General features: G+C 45.4%; 1 protein-coding gene across 3 annotated transcripts; it reads right to left on the reverse strand.

Moving 5' to 3' along the window:
* Positions 1-1,200: 1,200 nt before the first annotated feature.
* si:ch211-114c12.2 (uncharacterized protein LOC336578 homolog) lies at positions 1,201-21,303 on the reverse strand. Of its 3 annotated transcripts, none has more exons than XM_063202694.1 (8): positions 21,080-21,303; positions 19,069-19,162; positions 14,449-15,246; positions 11,143-11,931; positions 6,982-7,218; positions 6,558-6,621; positions 6,199-6,324; positions 1,201-2,906 (listed from the first exon to the last, which is right to left on the reverse strand). In XM_063202694.1, the coding sequence occupies exons 2-7, from the start codon at positions 19,107-19,109 to the stop codon at positions 6,214-6,216; spliced, it is 2,040 nt and encodes a 679-aa protein (XP_063058764.1). In that variant the 5' UTR covers positions 19,110-19,162; positions 21,080-21,303; the 3' UTR covers positions 1,201-2,906; positions 6,199-6,213. The 3 variants fall into 3 exon arrangements, 2 of the variants coding, with proteins under 2 accessions (XP_063058764.1, XP_063058763.1); XM_063202693.1 differs by having other exon boundaries at positions 19,069-19,166; XR_010035443.1 differs by lacking the exons at positions 1,201-2,906; positions 6,199-6,324; positions 6,558-6,621 and having other exon boundaries at positions 7,123-7,218; positions 8,321-11,931; positions 19,069-19,166.
* Positions 21,304-23,526: the final 2,223 nt, after the last annotated feature.

The following is a 23,526-nucleotide window of genomic DNA, read 5'->3' on the forward strand; positions in this document are numbered from 1 at the left end:
TACCCTGACAATTAATAACTAAGTCGCTTTGAATAAAAATGAAAGCATCAGCTAAGTGTAATGTAATGTAATGTACTCTCGAGAATGTATTGTTTCTTTTTCTTGAATGTTGTCCAACAAAACCTCCATCTCTTGCCTGGTACCAGCCATAATCCAATATATTGATCCAAGATAGTAAAATAGTAGAAATGCTGTGTGCCATCCTGCATAATCTTAAATTTCCGGCAGATTATGGCATTACTTTGCATGGCATTTTGTCTCTATCTTTTTTACTCTGTAGACCTCCTCAGGCCAGGTTCCAGTGTAATTGAGTAAAATGCGGGTCAAAATATACTCAAGTAAAAGTACTATAGTATTTTAAAAACTACTTCAAAAATAACAATGTACTCATAAAAGCTGCTCAAGTACAATACTTCACTAAATATTATTAGTTACTTTCCACCCCTGAGTATGTCTAACAAAACTTGCAAAACTTGGCTTGTCCCCACATGCTATGACGCACAACAACCACTGGGGGGAGGCATGACCAGAGCCCTTTATTGGGCATGAGAAGGGCCTACAGCTCTGAGCATGGGCAGGGTGGACCTGAGATCAGCTTAACATCCATTTTCAAAGATGAAATATTACATTATCCAGGTCCATTTGCCAAGATGCCGTCTTAAATTTAGGCTACACTATGTAATACTTTATTTGCAAAATTCATGCTGCCCATTCACTAGGTCTACCTATTTCATGAATACTTCACAAGTATTTATTATTATGAGTGCCTCCAATATGCGTCCTCCACTTGTGCTGCTTGTGGCCTCGTACCAGAAAGTAATATGTCATGATGACATCACTGACAAAAGTATTATATTTAAATATCTCACAAAAGCTCAATTGTTAGGTAATTTCTCATTTGCAAATTGGATGGTGAATGAAGAATAGTCCCCCAAAAATTGTTGTGGCTAGGCTGACAGCTGGGAAACTTTATTGTTCTCTCCACAGAGGAGGGGCCAGGAGGCCAAAAGCACAAGTGGAGGATGGGAGTGTGCATATTGGAGTGCACAATATGACTGGGCAAACGTTACCTACGTGGTTAGAGAGACGGATTATGAGCCCCTTGGACAGAAAACAAAAAAGGGCCCCCCTTCCATGGGGCACTAGACACAAAGCCAATCAGCCCACTACGCGCACGCACACGCACACACACAAGCCCAATGCCAAACAATATGTTTTATTGTAAAATCTCTTAGTAGAACTCTTCAGAAAACAAGAACGATGTTTTTTTTTTAAGTTGATATGTACAGTAAACTGGGACCACACTGGGCTCTTTGAAAACTCATTAACCAAAACACTGTAGTCTTGCGGAACAGCAACACCCCCATGAGACGAAAACATCGGGAGCCTGTAGCCTACGAAGAAGCTGGATCAGGAGTAAACAAGGTGGAGTTCAGAGGTAAATCATCTAATAGAAGAGATTGGAGTGCTCATTTTCTTCCAGGCTCTTCTATCAGATGATTTACCTCCTAAACTTTAACAGGTTTACTCCTGAACCAGCTTTGTAGTATAGGCACCAGCAAATGATCAATTACAAATCTCATGAAACCCATAAACATAATTCTTTTTTACAATATTTTTATCACAAGGAAGACCGTAAACACACCTTGTAGAAAAGAAAAAAAACAACATTTCCAGGAGATGTTTTTTAAAAAAGTGTATTCCCATCCAAGAAAGAGAGCGGTAACTTACTGTAAGTCAACTTAGAGAGGAGATGCTGGATGACTCAGATGCTCAGACCTTAAAGCATAGCTGTGTTGCCGTGACGACCAGTCAGACATTAAAGCATAGCTGCTGGCATTCCTGTGTTGCCGTGACGACCACCACTCATGAGAATAGCGGGTGACAATGTACTTGACGCCGGTGGCATACGTACGACATGACAGCGTTATAACAGTGCCGTAATGTAGTCAGTAGTGTCATGATGTCAATGCCATAAACATTTTATGACTTGTCATTAAGTGACATTCGGTTCTGGTAAAGACAGCGCAAACAATGTCAACCATAAAACAACCATTTAAGGTTTGAGACATTGACATAATGCTTATGACTCGTCCATGAGTGTCATGACACCGTTTTGACAGGCGTATGACGCCGCCGCAGCGTCCAGTGTGACTCACTAGCTGCTGGGTGCCATAGTCATCATGAGACTAAATGGCGTCTGGTTTCAATGTTGCATAATAGCACACAGGTAAACACTGCTCACTCACGCCATCCACACAGAAGACTCATCCATATATTCACACATGGCAATAAAAACATACTACAATTCCACATCTTTGCCCGCAAGACGAATTGACATTTCTGCATTTAAATGGTTTGCCCCCAAAAAGAAAGACCCGCTAATATGATGACAGTTTCCACCCACATAAATTAAACACGTCTTAAAAACAACCCCTCGTGGCAACACTCGGCCCGTGTCCATGGCAACAAGATGCTTGGCGAATCTCCACGGTAACGCCTCTTGGCTGTGACTCTTCTCGTGTGACCATGGCAACAGTTTAGCATGTGGGTTAGCGATGTTTAGCATGTGTCCATGGTTTCGAGACCTAAATGTGTCCTTTGTTGAGTGTCCATGACAACACTTGGTGTGTGTATCCGTGGTAACAGGATGCTTGGCGTGTATCCATGGTTACGGTCTATGTAAAGCAGCAGCCTCTGGGGCAGTGTGGGGTATAGCAAATATCTCCATGGTAACAGCGCTGGCGTGAAGCACAGGAGACATTTATGAAGGCAGAGGACACTCAACAGGATTACTCCCTTGAGGAAAAATTAACAATAATAATAATAAAAAAATCAGGATAGAGTTCAAATGTCTCCAGCGATGAAAGTGCGTTTCCAAGCAGAAAGCGGCACCAGAAGATGACCTGCAACACACACACACACACACATTAACACAAACACACACACGTAAACATACAAATTTCTTCCACTGACACCCAGAGTCCAGAGCTTAAAGTGTACCTCCGGGATTTTGGACACCAGACCTCATTTCCGAGTCAGCCAGGGTGTAAACAATGTGTCCAGAAAGTTTTTTTTCACATTCCATGCAGTCCTTGTGAATTCTCATATCCATGTTGCTAAGCTAGCGCAAGTGAACGGAGATGGTAGTAGCCTGCCCCCAAAAATAGTCTTATCCCGTTTAAACAACATTCAAAACAAAACCGTTATTATACCATACTGCAAGTGTAAATGTTTGTCTTAGTAGAATGAAGTTTGAAATTAAACCAACCTTGCACTGCGTGGATTTTGCCATGTTGAGAGACTATTTTCTCGGGGTCGGCGGAATTTTACTTTGCTCTCTTCAGTTGTGATGTAGCCCACCCACCCACTGCAGGGACCCGCAAGAGACATTGCAACTGAAGGCTAGTTCTACAACGGCTTTCGGATCGAATAGTGGATTAAAACCCAACGACATCGCACCATGGTACATCAATGTGTATATACCAACTGCAATAATAAATCCCACAGATGGGTATCGGCAAGTTTCCATTGGTTTCCGTGAAAGATATTGAAAGAACCAAACTCTGGCTCCTGGCTGCAGGGCTACATCAACACACCGATGGAGACGCTCCGTAAGCTACCCCGGTGCTTTGCAGGGACCATTTCAGTCCCGACGACTTCACAAAGTCCTTCTCGAAGTCTAATACCTACACGGAAAACTCTAAAAGTGTCCGCGGTGCCAACCGCATTCCCAGATCTACATTTTGTGGCGCGCACCAACAGTCTCCGAAGAACAGGTTTGCTATGCTTTTTGCTTCTATGATGGTAGCCCAGTGGTATAATGGCTTCGCCTACGTTAGCCAAAACTTGGGCTAGAAGTTACCCTTTTGGATTGGCATGTTGTAATGCTTTACTGTTATTTTTTGGCATTAGACATGACTTGCCGTATTCCTATGGATTCATAAGTTACGCAACGCTATGTGATCTGGCTTGACATTGTGAAATATGTCACTCGTAGCTCTAGTTATTATTACATGGAATGTTTTTTGAGACGAGATGGAATGGGAGGATGAAAGGGAGAAGAGTGTGCGTTCTGTTCGCCAACATGCTGTGTAGACACACGGGTCATCTAGTAACAACATTGACAGTAAATAGAAGTAACAACCAAACATTGTTATGGCATATGTTTCAATGTTACGAAAGGTTTACAAAGTCGGACAGAAAGCATTACTCTTGATGTTTGCGAGCGAGGTCAGGGAGAGGGGAAAACCGTTCAGTTTTACAAACTTCAAAGATGTTGGAGTTCGCTCTATGGAAAAGTTATGGATGTGTCAAACGAAGCTAGGATTTGTACTAGGAATATCACTCCGCGGCTGTCAAGCTTTCAAACCGGAACACAAATTGCTGATGGTGATCAAACATGATTGCAATGTTGGTTTAATTTCAAACTTCATTCTATCAAGACAAGTAATTACACTTGCAGTCTGACATAATAATGGGGTTGTTTTGAATGTTGTTGCAACCGGATAAGACTATTTTTGGGGGCAGGCTACTACCATCTCCGTTCACTTGCGCTAGCTTAGCAACATGGATATGAGAATTCACAAGGACTGCATGGAATGTGAAAAAAACGTTCTGGACACATTGTTTACACCCTGGCTGACTCGGAAATGAGGTCTGGTGTCCAAAATCCCGGAGGTACACTTTAATGCCAACCGCTCCCCATAAGTTCTAGTGCCACACCACTTTACACAGCAGCAGTTCTGCAGGTTTTAGCTAAAACGGACACATTACGATGAGGTACAGATCACAGGCTGCAAATGGAGCAAGTGTGTGTGTGTGTGTGTGTGTGTGTGTGTGTGTGTGTGTGTGTGTGTGTGTGTGTTACGTTCTGTTCAGGCCGACATGGAACCGTGCCGGTGCCCGTTCCCACACCTCATCTCGAACTGGCTGGCGTATTTACACCACTACTACGCCACTAGTCTGAGCGTTCAAAAACCGGAAGGTTGGTTTATAATGCGAACCGTGACAACGATGTGGACGTTAGCAAGGTTGTCCGGGTAAAAAAATGGTCACATTATGTTAGGCTCTGAAATGCATTGGACTTTTGTTAGTAATTTTGTCTTTTGTCTTAGGTTCCTATTTCTATTATTATTATTTTTATTTTATTTTTTCCACCTATACATTTTTAGTACTAAGGTTGTTTAAATTACCATGGACTACCTTTTGATTATTTCCCCATCATTTTTATTTTCCCATATTTTAGAATTAATTCATTATTTTATTTTATTTTTGTTTTACAGTGTTTTGAGACCATGTTGTATGGTGATACTAGGGGTGTGCAAAATAATCGTCATATCGATGCATCGCGATACTTACTCTCACGACACAATGCATCGATTCATGACAAGGTATCGTGATACTTATTTTCTCAATATACTGCATGGATTCATGACAATTGATTATTTGATAACAATAAAATTCGATTTGCCATGGGTTATTTTGTTCAGTAGAGAATAGGTAATATTTCTGTTGTGATGTAAGCTCTCTCCCAGATGATAGAAAGCTTAAATAGAATGAGCTGACTTAAGAAAGCTGCACCGCAACTGACAAATAAGCTGTATTTACACATTTACTGAAGTAAATATCGCAATGCATCACAGTAGTACATGAATCGCAATGCATCGTGATAGAATCGCATCGTGGCATGTGTATCGTGATGCGCATCGAATCGTGAACCCTTTGCCAATACCCACCCCTAGGTGATACTGCACTTTAATCAATACATTATTATTATTATTATTTTTGTTATATAATAATGGTGAAGTATGAATGCAGGTGATTGGCTGGTAGGCACATCTGGACCATCAGGGGTCATCTGGATCTGGAGAAAATATTGGCCCGTTTTTTTTTCTATTCTATGCTAACACGAGCGGCATGATCAAGACATAGCCAATTGGCGTGATTATGCTCTCAGGTGGTCGTATTTCTTCCAGTTCCAAGATGTTCTCCTTGGACATCGCTTTGGTCAAAGGCGTCTAAATGCACTAAATGTAATGCAAAAACATGTAAAAAACAGCCCAATATTACTTTATCTCCAGATAATCCCTACAAGTTCCGAACGTAACTGGTGCAGGAATGGCCACTGGCACTGTTCTGGTCGGCATGGAAACAGTATTACAGTTGAGAGTGTTTAGAATGGCTGGTTGTAGTTACCGTGGTGTGGCGGCGTTACCAGCGGCGATGGCTGGTGCTGGGCTGTGATTGGATGCTGTGGATGGTGATGGCCTGAGTGGGAGGAGCTCTCTGGCGCATCAGGCGATACTTGGAGACGATACTCTCCTAAAATCACACACACACACAGGTCATCAGGCGATACTTGGAGACGATACTCTCCTAAAATCACACACACACACAGGTCATCAGGCGATACTTATTCATGATTCTCTCCTAAAATCACACAGGCACAATACTCTCTAAATCACACACACATACACACACACGTGTATGTATTTGTATACACTACATACAACATACATACTCTGTGTGTGTGTGTGTGTGTGTGTGTTCCTCACCAGTTGTCCAAATCTCCTCTGGGGTCGTACGGTCTTCAGACTCATCAGGGGCCGTCTGACCACCCTGCAAAACACACACACACACACACACACACACACACACACACACGGCCAGTCAACAGTCGGCTTCTAGTATTTCCATTTCTAGTGCAGCATCCCAGGGAGGGATGTGCTAGCTGTATTAGTTTCCAAGCCCATGCATGTGAACAGCAGATGGGGTGTTCAGTCCAGGTGGAACCCAGGGCATCACGGCCTTAGCACCACATAATGAGAATCCTCATAGATCTTACCGCCACCTACAGGGCAATGTGTGTACTGCCTTGTCACTGATTGCTGGCAGCAATATGCCCGCTAAACATGGCAGCAATCTGATTACACACGTGCACACACACACATACACACGCGCACACACACACACACGCACCTCTTGGTTGGTGGAGCCTGGTCCAGTGTTGTGGGCGTGTTCTCTGTCTGGGCCTCTTGCGACTCGTCGTCGTCATCCTGGTTCGTTTCCCCCTGGTCGTCATGGAGATCCTGCTCAGCTTCCCCCTGGTCGCCATCCTCATGGCTATCGTCATGGTTACCATCGTCAGGGTGCTCTGGGGCCTCCCACTCGGACACTACCACGAGGTCGCTCGGCAACACGCGCTCAGCAGGCGGACTGGACACACACACATGCACGGACACGGACACACACACACAGACACACACACTATAGTCACCACCAGCAGACCCCGTACCTGCCGACAGGTAAGATGGGGGTGGGGCGCGCGGGGGCTAAACCAGGTCAATAGAGGAATAAGGGCAGTTCTATTCTCTAATACACATTCCATATACATTCAAAATAGTTCAGTTAGGTTCAGTTTCAGTTGTAGTTCAGTTTGGTCAAAGTAGTTCAGTTTGGTCAAAATAATTCTGCATATTCCAAAACATCTGACCGTTGTATAATATATTATCAGCTTGTACCGTATATTACTGGCAAAATAGGAGGCTAGGTTGGATATTACAGGCCAAATAGGGAGCCGAGCTGGACATCATTGACTAGCAAGTGGATCCCTTTTCTGATTTACACATTTTAAAAGTTCTGTAGGAACCACATTCAGTCATCTATAATAACATAAACATTCATTACCAGGGGAGTATGCCAAGAACCTGTCTAATGTAGTAATCTGGGTTATGTTAACCTTCAGGTAGTAATCTGGGTTATGTTAATCTTCAGGTAGTAATCTGGGTTATGTTAACCTTCAGGTAGTAATCTGGGTTATGTTAATCTTCAGGTAGTAATCTGGGTTATGTTAATCTTCAGGTAGTGGCAAATCACATAATACAAGAGCCTGTAGTGTAATTTACTTAGTTTCTTAACCACACGACAGCAGTGGGCTATCTATCAGCAAGTGTGTCACTTCATGCAGATTAACTTTGCCAGGTTTATCACTTAACCTTGTTCTTGGGATACTCCCCTGAACCCACTAACAACAGACTAATAGTCAGGTTCATTGTGTATTTTCGCTGGGTTTGTTTTTGGAGAGTTGGAAAAGTATATATATTTTTGGAAAAGTAGATTGTATAAGCGATTAGAAAACCAATGTTTCCATTTGCAAGGTGTCTGCATGATGACCGTCTTGGATCTTTCAAAATGGCGTTCGCAAAACCTAAATTGTGTCATTCCTCAGCTTCGACAACTCTCCAAAAAAATCCAGCAAAAGTTTAAATCCAAACATAATGCACCTGACTATGCCATGAGATGTTGGCATCATACTTACACCACAGGCCTCCGTCCTCCACGCCCTGCAGGGGTTAAGGGTTAACCCTTTAGAGGCACAAAGGGGAGGGGGAAGCAGCTGGCCCAGTGGACAGGATTGGAATGGAGCATTTACATCCGTCACGGCTTTCATAGCGCTTCAGAATAATTGGCTGATTAGGAGGTCATGTTGAATGTGATTGGCTCGATAGGATGGCAGGTTGGATATGATTGGCTAACAAGAGGTTCTCATTTCCGTTTTCGTCTTGCAATAAAACGTGTATAAAACGGTGTCCCCCAAGCATCGTCCGTTTTTTCCAGAGAGGTGAATGTTTTGTGAAGTGGACATCAGCTGATCTAGTTTTCTCCAAAGCGATAGTCACTCTGTCCAGGCAGGGCATGTGGAGCAGCAGAGGATCACCCAGCGATGGCTAACGGGGGAGTAACGAGGGGATACTCCAAAGCGATACTCCAAAGCGATACTCCAGGGTGTTTTCCTCTTGATGCTCCATATGGGCCACTCTTCTGAATTCATAGACGCTTCAGATGCTCGCGGAAGGCTAGCTCTGGTAGGCTGCTAACGATTAGCGTTCCTAAAACACAGCTCAAGCCTGGTTCGGCAGCCCAGTTCTGAGCTCAGCTAAATGCTTCTGGTGCGTATCAGAGGGAACAGCACTTTACATCAAACTATTCAGTTCTGATGCAGGAAAACACCCTTTTATTCCTCTTCTTGAAGATACAGGAATACGTCAACGCTGTTCCAGTGCCAATAAGGCCAACTGTTCTGATTTCGTAGCTGACTGCAGATGGGATGGCAGATTCAAGGATTCTCTTCTGACACGTACACCAACGCTGCCATCACAACCTTTAGGGGTATGACATCACTGGGAGCTTGAGCTGTACGACTTAAAAAGGTGCACCGTATATAAGACTGTGGCCAGAGTAGGTGTTGCCTTCAGGCATACGACACCATAAATGAAGCTTGAGATTATTATGATTTAACATTGCCCACTTGAGGGGCACAACGGGAGCTTGGCCTTAGTCTATGAGTGAGGTCTTCACCAAGCTCAAGTTCTTAAACGAGTTAGATGGCCGCTGCCTATGCTCTGAGTCAGGGTTGAACAGGTTGCACTGTAGCTTTTCATTACGGACAGAAACGGCAGAACGACAGCCCTTTGTTCTTCTTTGGGCTCTTCTGAGGTCTCCAATGTGTAAGTATTGGGTTGAGTTGAGTATTCATTTCAGGCCATGCCATCGTCAGCAAACAATGCCACAGGAAGTGTTGCAATGTCAGGTTTAGGCGTGGCTGCCTGGATATCAGTAGGTATCCTCCTCTCTGGGTGTCGTATCTGATTTGGGTTTGTGGTCTCCAGCTAGATACATGAGGGTGGTGGCAGTGGCCTATGATGGCATTGTCTTCAGCGGAGATGTGGACTTGTGACTAAGACTTGTCACAAATTGATGACTTGAGACTTGGCAATAGTAGGAATGACTTGTGACTTGACTTGGACTTGTACGCTATTGGCTTGATACTTGACTTGAGCTAGCTTGACTTGGAATAGTGTTAGCTTGCAATGACTTGCAGTGGCATGTGAAGTCTAAGTATATTAAATTTTCAACTTTTCATTTGTATGTTAAATTATTACATGACATAAATGAAAATCAAATGGATTTGCCCTTAACTAGTACCAGTAGGCCTATTTTGTTTAGAACGTGAAAAGTAGTTGTCAAGACTGCACGTGGAACACATGGTGCCTTGATAAGGACTTGGGGAAAAAAGCTTGGACTTGGAGACTTGGATTTGGACTTGACTTGGGTACGACTTGGACTTGGTCAAATGTGGCGCAACTTGTGACTTGATTCGTGAGACTCGAGACTTACAAATTAGTGACTTGATCTCATCTCTGGTAGAGGACACCTCCTCTATATAAGCTACCCAATACATACATTCAGCTGGTGTTACGGATCAGTTTAGCAAAGCGTCACTTACAGCAATAACGGGCAAGTGCTGTCGGAATACCTCTTGAGCTCCACATGTCTGGAATGCTGAAATTCCATTTCTGAAATATTCAAAGACGATGAGCTTCTTCATTTGTAGATTTTTACTGTGGGACAGGAGCCGTTATTGAACTTGGTCCAGTATCTCTAATGAGGTTCCAAAATTGGAATTTCCAATGTCTGAGTTCTTTCAGAAAGCCATCAGGTCTCCAGGATGGAGTTTGTCGTTTGGTTGACATTTCTGGACGGACACCTCCTGTTTCATTGTGAAGCTAACAGACATGTAGCAATCTCTGGGCTCCATCTCCTCTCTTCAGGTTTGCAACATTTTGCTTCGTTTTCCCGAGACATTTTTGATGTGGTTTCCTGATCCAATTAATTGCTTTGGCGGCAACGTAGTGCAACAGTCTGCAACATATTTTCAGGATTCTCTGAAAGGTTTTTGTAAGATGAGTTCCATTCATCGACTCTTTTCCCCTTCCATAACGCCATTAAGAACCTCCCGTTCAGCTGCCATTGGTTCATCATTTGTCCACTAAAGCGACCAGATCTGCACTGCATTCTATTGGCCCACCCTCTCTCTGGCTGCTTCCCATTGGCTCGCAGTGAATTAAAGCCGGTGTTGTTACTGATGCAGTGGATTGATCATTGGACTCTGGCAGCAGCATAACAGAAACCTATACACACAAGATTGGACCACATGGCAGGGATGTGGGCTGTGATTGGGCCAGAAGCCAGCATTGTGCTTTTTGATTGGGCCAGAGGGCAGGGATGTGGTTTTTGATGGGGCCAGAAGGCAGGGGGTGGGTGTGGTCTGTTTGAGGTGGAGAGGGGAGGGTACCATACCTGTTTTGGCCGGAGGGTCGTCGCCCCTCATCCTGCTGCAGCTGCTCCGCGGGACCAGAACTCCTTTGTGGCCCCTTGGGATCCACGAGCCTGGCTGTGGAGGGGTTGCCATGGTAGCGAGCGTTGGGGCCCGGCGGCAGGCGGCCCATGAGAGCTCTGGGCCCCCCGCGAGATTGGAAGGGGGGGCCGCCACCGCGTCCCCTGGTGGGGAACGTTCTGAAGCGTGCCACCGACTCCTCGCGGAACTGCCGGTTCTTCAGCAGGCGACTCTTGTCGCGCAGGGAGAGGCCGCGGCCTCCAAACCCCCGAGGGGGCGGGCCCAAGGACGGCTCGCGTTGGAAGTGTTTCAGGAGGGGCGGCGGCGGCCCGCGGGGAGGAACCGGCCGGACAGGTTGCTCCAGTAACCCTGGAAACCGCCTCTTCAGGCCGCCGCGAGGGGCGAAGTAACCCCTGCCGCCACCCCGAGGTGCCATATAACCTCTGGGGGCGCCGCGAGGGACGTAGTGACCTCTAGGGGCGCCGCGAGCGACAAAGTGACCCCTAGGGGCTCCTCTTGGGGCTCCTCTTGGGGCTCCTCGAGGGGCGTAGTGGGTCGGGAATCTCCGTGGGGGCGGGGCTCCGTCGGTCGGGCTCCTCGGAGCACTGTGGGGCCCTGAAGGTCGCTGGCCTGCTGGTTTCCATGACGACGGGGGTGGTTGTTGTGGCAGGGGCCTGCTCTGAGAGTTGTCATGGCGACTTGTCTTCCTCTCCCGTTCTCGGCTTCTCTCCCTCTCGGACGAGGAGGACCACCTGTGGCACATCCATTACAAACACAAGAATGAATCACCTGGGTAACAATCACCTGGGCAACCAGCCAGGGGCTTACAAGCAGCAACAGGGAGACTCACATGCCCATTGGTTACCATTGGTTACCATTTTAGAATGACAAGAAGCGCTTCCACATACGCATGCCCATTGATTGGTAAACTAGCTTAGAATGGCATAGTGACTGGTTTACTGCCCGTCTATGTTAACCCCTCCCCCATGTAGTATGTCAGGAGTATCTCCCCCTCTTGTGGCCGTCCCCAGTATTGCATGACAACAACAGCCTCAGGCCCCCATTCTCTCTCTGCTTTCTCTGAGGGGCTGTATGGAGGAATAACATGTTATCATCCTCAGATATAGCTGAAGACAGCAGCTATACAGCTCAATGGGGGCTCAGCTATGCTGGACAGAGCTGGAGGAGTGGGGCGATGTATCAGCGTTGCCATTTTAGGATGCGTTTGAGAAGGGGAGGAGGAGGTGGGTAGAAATGGCTGCAAATAAGGGGGCTTCTTCATTTTGGCTCTGCGTTCCATTGGGTTTTCTCTGAGGGGACATGCAGAGGGCTATCTTCAGAAACAACTCAAGACAGAGAAAGGCATGTTGGCGTAGGAACTTTGGTTAGACAGGATCAATACGCCCCTTTGTGGGAGGGGCTTTGTTTAGACATGTGTTGTAGGTGTGGGCAGCTATGTTTAGTGGAGCAGCGAGATAGTCCAAATCAGCGCGGATCAAGGATGGGGTAACAGATGAGGTGTTTAAGTGTCGATCCAAGAGGACGTTAAGGTGTCCGGGCACAAATCAGCTCCAGCATGGCTACATTTCATGGGGTGTGGGTGTAGCTATGCTTGACAGTGCTCTATAGGGTTGCAGTGGTCCACTGTGGCTATGCTTGAAAGGGAGTTTACTAGTAGTAGTTTGAGGTCTGGGGTTGCACCACGTCAGTGTGGCTATGCTTGAAAAGGAGTTAAGTAGTAGCAGTCGTAGATGAGATTTGGGCATAGCCATGCTTGATGAAGCTCGGGGGGTTGGGCGTAGCTAATATTGATGGAGCTCGGGGGTTTACATTACCTCACAGTAACCATGACTATGATTGACAGGGCTGTGTTGTAACAGCGAATGAGGTTTTGACAGAGCTCTATAGTAGCGGAGGAGGGCGTTGCTGTATCTCTATCAAGCTCGAAGGACCTCAATGTACGTCAGTGTTGCCTTGGCTCTGTTACTGAGCATTACATGGACATGGCCATCGTTGATGGGGCTTTGGAGCGTAAATAAACGGTGCAGATTAAGAGGTTTCCTCACTCCTGCACACTAAGGGGAGGTCATCCATATTGTTGAGGTGAGATCTGCACAAGCGTGGCTACGTTTTGTGAGGGTAGAAGGTGTGGAACAATAGTGGTTTGAAGGGGTTGTATACAAAGGAGACTTCTTTACTGCTTACAGGTTTTTAGGAAGGTTGTAAAAAAACAAGAGTTACTATGGATTATTATTGGGGGGGGAGGGTGTAGATTAAAGGTAAATGGGGCTTAGTTACTCGACGGTCTGACTGACCACGCTGGATAAGGCCATAAACAGCATTGCGGGTCACGAAGGAAATTCGTGTGACTGGGGGATGTACTCAGCAGCATGGCTATTTGTCGTTTTCTTTTTGGTGCGGCGGAGAATAGATGACCAAAAATGAGTGGGAAAAGGTGTTTCTTTTGCATAAAAGGGGAAAGGGAGTTTCTTCAGGTCAACGACAAAAGGGGGAGGTGTGTCTTCGGTCCTGAGCACCTGACTCGCCTCTCGCGTTCACTCTGCTCGGCACTCTGAGGGGGTCAAGCAGAGCGCTTCAGGCATAGAGTAGCTCAGGAAACACAGCTCTATGGTCCAAATCAAGATATGCCACGGGTTTGGCTGTGGTTACATGGGACAACGCAGCTCTATGGTAGTCCACATCAAAGTAAACTTGGGGTTTTGGCTGTGTTTGACAGAGCTCTGAGGTAGGGGTGATATGTTATTGATCCAGGAGGGCATCAAGAGGTCTGGGGGTCATATCAGCGAAGGGTTTAAGTAGAGGGTGTATGAGGGGGGTAATTAAAAAGGTTTCTTCACCCCTGAGCCCTCCGTTATACTGACACGGAGGGATACGAAGGTGTCTGAGGGGATATCTTTTTTTTTTAATTACTATTTTTCAGTATTGGGGAGTTTGATTTAAGGTAAAAGGTGTTTCTTTACTCTTGAGAACATGGTTTCAAGCGCCGTCCGTATATTGGGTTTTGGGGGGGCTCTATTGGCCTAAGTGGAGGAGGATTCTGCACTCCCCAAGTGCCGCTGAATGTTTAGGACATTCCAGCCATCTTCCATTTCGCTCCCAACTGGGTTTCCAATGGTGAACGCCTTCTATTAGCTCGTAAGCCGAGAATGCAACATTCTGACAGAGAATCTCAAAGGGAGGGGTCTCCCCTCATGCTCTGGTGGGGGCATCACCCCGCGGGCAGCAGCCCAGCATGACAGCTCCGGTACCTCTCTCTCTCCCGGCCGTGGAACTCCCGCTCTTTCCTTTCCTCGTTGCCACGGGGATGAGGGGGGTAGTGGGGGCGAGGGTTGTCTGGGTAGGCGGGGCCTCTGTCGTCCCAGAATGCTGGCCGGCCGCCTCCCGATCCCCGTCCTGGCCCCGCCCCTCTCCCCCGGCCGCGTCCACGGCCCCGACCGCGCTCTACGGCCAGGCTGAGGGGTTTGGGGCGGTTGCCAGGCGACGGGGACCTGTCCCAGGTGCGGTGCTCCTGTCGTGGGGGCGGCTGCCTGAAGGAGCCTCTGTGGTGGTGGTGTGGGGGGTGGTGGGGCTCTGGGTTGTGGCTGCGGTGCTCTGGCGTGTGGCGTGCGTGGGGTTGGAATCTCTGTGGTGTTCCTTCGTCGTCGTAGCGACGTGGTGGCGGGCGTCCCGAGTCCTCGTGAGGGGGCGGTCGGCGGGTTCCAGGGCCGTGGCCTGGTGGTTGCCTAGAAGACGGGTTGCCATGGCGGCGGTGTCCATCCGAGGGCGGTGGGGAGGAGGAGGCGTAACCACCGTAGCGATCCTGGTTGCCATGGTGATCCTGGTTGTCATGGCGCTGCCACGGCGGGGGAGGGCCTCGGCCACGAGGGCTTTTTGGTTGCCATGGTGCTGGGCGTCTGTCAGGATAGGGGGCGCTGCGGCCCCGGTGGGACTCTTTCCAGACCGACGATTTCATTGGCCCGCCGCCTCGGCTAGGACCGCCCCCTCGGCCACCGCGGAACCCTCGAGACCGCTCATCGCCATTCTCAGCGTAGTCGCTCTCGTAGGACCTGAAGGCCGCAAACACACAACAGCTACATGAGGCTACGGCTAACCCTACACATAATGCTACAGCTAACTCTACACATTTATATACCACATGACAGCTACTTGACGGGTAAGCCTACAAATAAGGCTAAAGCCAACTGATACATTTATACACAGTAGCTACAGCTAACTTTACACATAAGGTTATGGCTAACCCTAGGCCTGTCACGATAACAATTTTTGCCAGACGATAACGATAACAAGAAATTATCGCGATAATCGATAATATTGTCTCTCTCGCCATTTTCAAACAATATAATGTGCAAAAAAAACACTGCTATGCAAGGTGCGGCCTCCTTCTTGAAACATTGAATGTAACATTTGGGCCAGCAGACTCAGAGGTTTAAATAATTAAGATTGACGCCTGCTCCAAGAAGAAATGTGTCAAACAATATAATGACGTAAAAATGCAATAAAAATGTGACTACACCCCTTCACATTTTTAAAGCATCACGGCGGGGGATATATATATGTTTTTAAATACATCCTCATGGAGCACAATAGGCTCTAAATAGGCTTTTTTGTATGTATTAAGGTAAGTTATATAGTCTTTCTTTAACATTTTCTGTTATTTATCTTTCTCAAGCACACTGAATGGCTTATAGGCCTATCCATGGTGTGATGTAAAATAACCTACTGGTGGGGTATTGTTAATTCACAAATTATTACTTAGACAGCTTATTTCAAACAAATGCACGTTGTTACTAGCTAATTGTCAGTCAAAACCCAAATCAACCCTGTTAAAGGCATTTCAACATCAGCAAAAATAAAAAGAGCATGAACAGATGCACGTTCCAGCTCTCTCTCTCTCTCGCTCTCTCTCTCTCTCTCTCTCACCCTCGACTGGAACAAGTTGCAATTCTGCGCACTTTAAAGTCCTTTATGAACGCCCATTGATTCTTATGAGTTATGAGTCGCCATGCCTCTGTTTCCCCTGTAGCGTGCTCAACCGTTCACATCTCCTGGTGTGACAGATTTAAATCCACAAATCTTATCTTCATGATTTGCTTGCGGACTGCCTACTCATATTGTTAGGTCTAAATAAACAAGAAATATAGCGAAAATCACAAAAAGAACAGACAACGAACGTCGGGGTAGGAGGCGCATTGAAATAATAGTGGAAACTCGGCAAGGTTTAAAATAACAGCCTCAGAGCAAGTTTGTCGCGACGGCACCACTATTTCATGTTTGCACAAACACGTCTTCGTCGTGGATATTGGGTTGCTGCGCATGTTTCAAAGTGAACATTTGCCTCTGTGTTGGAGCTGTTCATTCCCCTCTCTGAGGAACGTTGCAGATGCGCTGACTGAGACTGGAAGAATATTGCGCTCCTAGTCTCTAGCACTGATTCTTTGTCGAGGCTTATAATAAGCGACGCGCGGGAACACCAGCGTTCTATTTCAAAGACGCAAGTAGCCAGATCAATGCGCTTTTTTCCAACCAGAACTGCACTGCACTTAAATTACACCAACATTTAAGCGTCATTGCGCTGCGTTGGTCTATAACGCGCCATCAGTAGTCTTACGGCTACGGTAGAGAAAGGGAGACAAAACATCACACAAATAACTTATCGTTAGGCCTACTTATCGGGGCCAGAAAAGTGATCGTTCTTGTAAAAAGTTATCGTCCGATTTATTGACTTATCGTATATCGTGACAGGCATAGCTAACCCTACACATAAGGCTACAGCTAACTACATATTTACCATACGGCAGCTACAGTCCATAAGTCTACAGTGACAAGTGAATTCGCCTTTGGCTAAGGCCCGCCCTAAAGTGCTATTTGACCAATCACAGCGCAGCATAGGGACGAGGTCGGACAGAACTCGGACAGTTTGACAGCGCTCCATTGAACTCAATGTAGAAATCGTATGTTTTCAAGTCGGTTTAAGCAATATTACAGTCGTAATATTATTAAAATAGGATTGGAAATTGTGGCTGGGGTATTCGTGACAAATGTGTAAGTTTCCCCGCTTGGCAATCGCTTTCCACTTTCCCTAAAACCGAGATCTTCTTCAGAGAGAATTTGACAAATGGACATCTGCCTTAGTTTTTTGAAACCTGGGACCATGGACACTGACCATTTTTGTTTTGTTTTTGTTTTGTCATGTGATGCTACTATGGTATTACCATATTATTAGTAAGTGGTCTGTATGGCGTCATATTTGTGAGTCAAATTCTCTCTGAAATGAATAACAAACCGAACACCAGCATTTTAGGTGCTGCTCATGACATTGCCGGCTACGTTTGGACAAGGAACTGGCCATTTTAAAATATAAGTTTTTTAGATATTCAATTTTTAATTTTTCAATGTATCATAATTCATATTCTGAGAGTAGTTGTATTCCAAGGTGATTGTGTAATATGTAGAGCCAGAAAAGAGCTTTCAAACAACACCACAGGCATCTTTTTGTGACTAACACTGACTGATGTATTCAAGGCTGAATGTATAGTGTCCTACCCTCACATGTGAACCTTTCCTAGTCTGTTTCTCCCTTAATATTAGTGTCAGATTCAAACCAATGCAGTTCTGTGGTGCTACCTTGCTACTGAAAAGGCACACCAAGTATGATCGAAATCCGGGTCGGTCGGGTCCCAAAGTGTCTGATTTCACGTGAAATGACCCAAGTATAGTATTAGGCCTAGTATAGTATAGTTTAGTACAGAGCGTACTATAGTATAGTGTAGTATAATACAGTATATAAAACAGTAGAGTACAAGGCCTGGTATTTAGTAGTAGTATAAATCTGCTACTTGTGTAGTACAGCATGTCACTTCCGTTCGACGCGGGGGTACCCCAGAGTGAGATATAGTATAGTATGGTTTAGTATTAGGGTTAGTGTAGTATGGTTTAGTATTAGGTCTACTGTAGTACAGCTTAGGCCTAGTGTAGTGCAATAGTGCAATATAGTGTAATACAGTACAGTGGTAGTAGTATAGAGTAGTACTTATAGTGTAGTATAGTGTAGAGTAGAAGAGTATTGTATAGTGTAGTAGTATGTAGTATGGTATAGTATAGTACAGTATAGTGGAGTGTGGTGTAGTAGAGTATGGTGTAGCTTAGTATAGTGTAGTGCAGTACAGTAGGCCTGTAGTATAAGGCCTGTAGTATAAGGCCTGTAGTATAAGGCCTATAGTATAAGGCCTGTAGTATAAGGCCTGTAGTATAAGGCCTGTAGTATAAGGCCTGTAGTATAAGGCCTGTAGTATAAGGCCTGTAGTATAAGGCCTGTAGTATAAGGCCTGTAGTATAAGGCCTGTAGTATAAGGCCTAGTTTGGTGACTTGTGTTTGACACGAAGGGACTCTTGTCCAGTAGGCCTATATATTGAGGTATAAGGCCTAGTGTATTGACTAGATGATTTTGAGAAAAAGTCCGCTGCACAACCAGGATTTCTTTTGCTCCCAATATTTCATTTTTTTGTGACGTTTCGGGTTTTACCCCTTCTTCAGACGTGTGGGAGCAAAACAAATCCTGGTCGTGCAGCGGACTTTTTCTCTAGTCACTTGTGGTCCTGCTCCCAGGTCAGACGTTCCTGTGGATGTGCGAGCTTTCCATCATTACCTCAACTAGTGTATTGACTTTCCTGTGTTTGACGCGAGGGGACCCAGAGTGAGGTACAGAATAGTACAGTATAGGCCTAGGCCTATAGTTTAGCATAAGGCCTAGTATAGCATAAGGCCTAGTGTAGCATAAGGCCTAGTGTAGCATAAGGCCTAGTGTAGCATAAGGCCTATAGTATAGTTTAAGGCCTAGTATAGCATAAGGCCTAGTGTAGTCACTTACCTGTGTTTGATGCGAGGCGACCCAGAGTGAGGTCTGGCCATCTCTGCAGCTTCAGTTGTTCTTCAGCGTTCGATGGAGATCTCTCTCTCTCTCTCTCTCTGGGGGGAGGAAGAGGATTCACAAACACCCAAACACGTGGAGTTTCTTTAGCAGAGTAGCCTACCGCAAATGAGCACTGCAAACCAACAACATAACCTAATAAAGCGAGTTACAACCTAAAGTATGTCACCGACCTAACTAAGCAGATTAGCAAATTTACCAAGAAACGTTTTATAAACGTAACCAAGCTAGTCAATGAACAATGTAACCTAAACAAGATGTCCATTGATAATCCAATGTACATCATCCTTGGGTGTGTGTAGCACTACCCAGGTGATATCCACAGTATAAGGAGTTCCAGTTGGGTCTATGGAGCTTGGAGTAGGCTAGGCTAGTGAGGGCTGCAGGAACGCGTCTATGGTCCCACAGCCCATTGGTCCCACATCCCTATGACTTTTAACATTATTTTTTGACCCATTGGTCCCACAGCACAGGAGCGTAAAGTATACCCCCCGCATCCCCCGCGAGGCGGGGGGGCCCACATGGGGCCCCCTCCACATGATATCAGGCCCTCTTTTTTTTGTGCAGGGGCCCATGATGGTAGTTTGCAGCGGGGCCTGAAGTACTTGCGTTACGCCAGTGCCACAGCATATTCCTGCAGCTCCATGTTTCCACGTAGAACTTAATCAAATTTAGGCCATATGCTATATGGCAGGGAGAGAGGCATGTTCTCTTAGTTTAATCGGAAATATGGGAACATGGAGTTGTGGAACCTAGGGCCTGTATTTGAACAGTTTCTTTAAAATGTGTGAACATGGAGCAGTAGGAATAGGCTGTAGGACCACATGATATGCAGCAGTAGGTGCGTCTCTGGGAAAACTGACAACGTGTGACAGAGAACAGAATTACAGAACCGGAGCACTAATCAGAAAAACATGCTCCACAGGCCAGATAAGCAGAGTCCACCAGAAACACACACACACACAAAGTCACACACAGCACCAAGACAGGCTGCCATCTAAACGAGATAAAGGCCGCTACTCAAACACACTGTTATGTCAAGGCCTTTTACGACGACACACGGCTTTTGATGCATTCGTCTTGCATAACATGCAACAGTATTTGCGTTACACACACGCTCACAGTAGCCCATTGGTATGACTCTATTGCACGTCTGTAGAAGTACTACATGACAATCTCACTGGGGAGTATTACGCTAGCAGCTAAAGATAGACTAGCCAGCTGTTCATTCCTATCAACGGGGCATGAGGGATACACAGAGGCAAGGGACACTACACAACACATAACGCTACGACAACACAAAATTACCAAAACTAAAACAGTTACATTAGTCGACAATAACAGCACCTTTAAATAGCATTCAGCCAAAAGGGGACTGGCAAAAAAACAGTCAGTGCACGTCTGTTGGCGAGAAATTTGGCTGCATAATCTCAGCCGGTGGTAGATGGACACTCCCAACTGAGATCGCTCCCGGACGTGCAGTCCCAGGTGTTTCTATCACTCCCGGACGTGTAGTCCCACCCGATTATATTTCACGTATTATCATACACTGCCACATACAAGCAATTTAGGGTTAGGGTTAGGTTTAGGGTTAGAAACAAAAAACTATCATCAAAAAGATAACTAGCTCCGTTATATGGCGGTGGGACCGATAGTCTGGCTAGTGGGAGCGAGTCGACAGGGGAGCGTCCTGCGTTGGGAGCGTCAATCAGGGAATCTTGTCAGTTTATCAGCGGTGCTAACGTTAGCGACGGTTACCTAAGCTAGCGGCATTAAAAAAGCTGTCAAACAGGCAGGACAGACATGTCGCCTATTGGAGTCTAACTAAACGTTTAGCTAATGCAATGTGCACTTATTGTGGCTGAGTGTTTAGAAAGCCATGGCACGTCCGCAACAATCCACTTTCCCCGACCTTAGCAAGCTTATACTTTGAAGACTGGCTGCCACTTACCTGTAGGCCACGTTTAAGTAGATAGCGAAACTGTCCGGACTCCAGGAAATAACTACCCCTTTCGAGGTCCTAATTAACAGAAGGCTTCCCAATTCATTCACACATCTCTTTCACTAACGTCAGAAAGCCTACACTACTGTATCACGGTGCATAAAATGTTTGTTTTCAGAAAATCCCACGACGTTCCAGCGCTTTGCGAAGGGACTGAAACACTGGTAGACGGATATGACGTAACACGAATAGTCTGGTGACCTTCAGCACACACCCACAAAACCACGCACTTCTGTTCTGTCTGCGCACTTTCGCTAGAGCTGAAAAGTAATATAATCTCTTGTGAATCTCTGCTTTCAATGAAACGAACAATTGTGCATTGCTATTTCAGAAACATTTTTCCTCAGAAAGGCTATGTAAAGGTTGTAGCAGGTTTCACCCAACATGTTGCTTCTTCTTAGAGTGCTGACCAAAATATTGTAAAACTGAAAAGTGGGAAAAGGTCGCATCATGCTGTAGCTTCAGTGTAGCTGCTGTCATTGTTTTACACAAAGTCCTGATAGGCCTATTCAAAGCTGTAGAGAGCACATGCACATGGGCCTTGTAATTTAGGACTAGTTCTGGTCCCTGGAGCAATGTGGTTACTACTAGGTGTCTTGCAGACCTGCAAACTCGTCAGAGAAAAAAAAGGTGACAGTCTCCAGCTGACCTAAAAACTACATACTACAAAAAATATTGCACTTTACTGCAATGCATGTTATGTAATATTAAGGACAGTACTGCAGTACTCCAGAGAAAGAGTTTGTCATATAAGATCTTCGTATATCAGGTTTTTTTTTTGTTTTTTTTTTAAGCCCTCATTATTATTGATCTATATTTGCATTCTTGTATTTTCAAAATTTTACGGGGGAGAAATTCCCGAACCCCCACAAACAAAAGGGTATCTCAACTTCTAAGATAATATCCTGCATCTTTTCTGAACCAACGTGGAGGTTTCTTGTGGTTTGGCCCAGGGGCCCATGGCATCATAATCCGTCCCCGAATGCCCACACATTCTTACTAGAGATCAGAGGTGGAAAGAAAATGTGTACTCAAGTAAAAGTATCTTTACTTTGCCTAAATTCTACTCAAGTACAAGTAAAAGTACCTATCTAAAAATCTACTCAAGTAAAAGTAAAAAGTACTTCACTTAAAATGTAATTTGAGTAAAAAGTACTTAGTTACTTTTAATTAGCTTTCCTCTTGAGAATGTCATGTTTATTTTTCTTGAATATCGTCCTCCATAACCTCTATCTCTTGCTTGGCACCAGCCATCATCCAATACATTGATACAAGATAGTAAAATAGTGGAAATGCTGTGTGCCGTCCTGCATAATCTTTAATTTCCGGCGGATTGTGGCATTATTGTGCATGGCATTTTGCCTCTCAGTCAATTTGTTTTACTCAGTACTCAGGCCAGGTTCCAGTGTAATTGAGTAAAGTACTTGGGTCAAAATGTACTCAAGTACAAGTAAAAGTATGAATTTAAAAATTTACTTAAAAAGTACAAAGTATTCATAAAAGCTACTCAAGTACAACATTGAGTAAAAGTAATAAGTTACTTTTCCACCCCTGGTAGAGATGCTCCGGATGCTGATTTTTAGGATCCTGCCGGATACCGGATCCACTGCTTAAGATCCTGCCGGACCCGGAACTGGATACCGGATCCTACGAAAGGGTTGAAACACATAGCCAACTCGCACACGTGGGCCCTTTTTATTACGTTGGCGCAAACTATTTTTAAGACTCATTGGCTTACTGCCACACTGCCTTCAACGGCCGCTTCCAAAGGGCTTTCACTCCATGCAGCGATTGGGGTTGTGAAAGACTGACTGAAAAACCTAGGCTACGTAAAAAGTAGAGATGCCCCAGATCCTGATTTTTAGGTAACTGCCGGATACCGGATCCACTGCTTAAGATCCTGCCGGATCCGGATAGTCTGGAAAACCCTATTATCCTGCCGGATCGGGAACCGGATCTTGGATCCTGTACATCTCTTATTCTTAGTTTAGTAGACTACGTAGTATAAGAAGTTATAATATAATTCCTGAGGACATTAATATATGTTCATATTTGTCCACATCGTGACAATTAACATGACAATAGGCCCTATAATGTTGTTTACCAAACAATTGTCATAGTATGCTTTGCTGTCATACGGGATACGGCTATGCCTCGTCTATAAATAAAGCCAATACCACTTCACACACACAGCACAAACATCACCATTGTTTTAATGTCAGCTTTATTTAAATGACTTACAGTTTCAATACAGTAATTACCATCATTCCCAGGTCTGCTAAAGGGGAGGGGGTAAATGATCAGGTTATGACAGGGTCATGGTCGCATCATGCTGAAGAAGCAGCACACTGCCCCCCTCTTGTGGCGCTCAGCTGGTACTGCATGTGCAGTACTCC

The sequence above is a fragment of the Engraulis encrasicolus genome, chromosome 7, assembly GCF_034702125.1.
Source record: "Engraulis encrasicolus isolate BLACKSEA-1 chromosome 7, IST_EnEncr_1.0, whole genome shotgun sequence".
Lineage (NCBI taxonomy): Eukaryota > Metazoa > Chordata > Actinopteri > Clupeiformes > Engraulidae > Engraulis > Engraulis encrasicolus.

What these genes read in the sequence shown, in the direction of transcription:
- si:ch211-114c12.2 (XM_063202694.1), bottom strand. Translation starts at nt 19,109, where the DNA reads ATGGCCAGACCTCACTCTGGGTCGCCTCGCATCAAACACAG. An exon ending in TCGCCTCGCATCAAACACAG is followed by an intron (nt 15,247 to 19,068) that starts GTAAGTGACTAC and finishes TGCGGCCTTCAG; the next exon opens with GTCCTACGAGAGCGACTACG. An exon ending in CAGGCTCCACCAACCAAGAG is followed by an intron (nt 6,622 to 6,981) that starts GTGCGTGTGTGT and finishes TGTGTTTTGCAG; the next exon opens with GGTGGTCAGACGGCCCCTGA.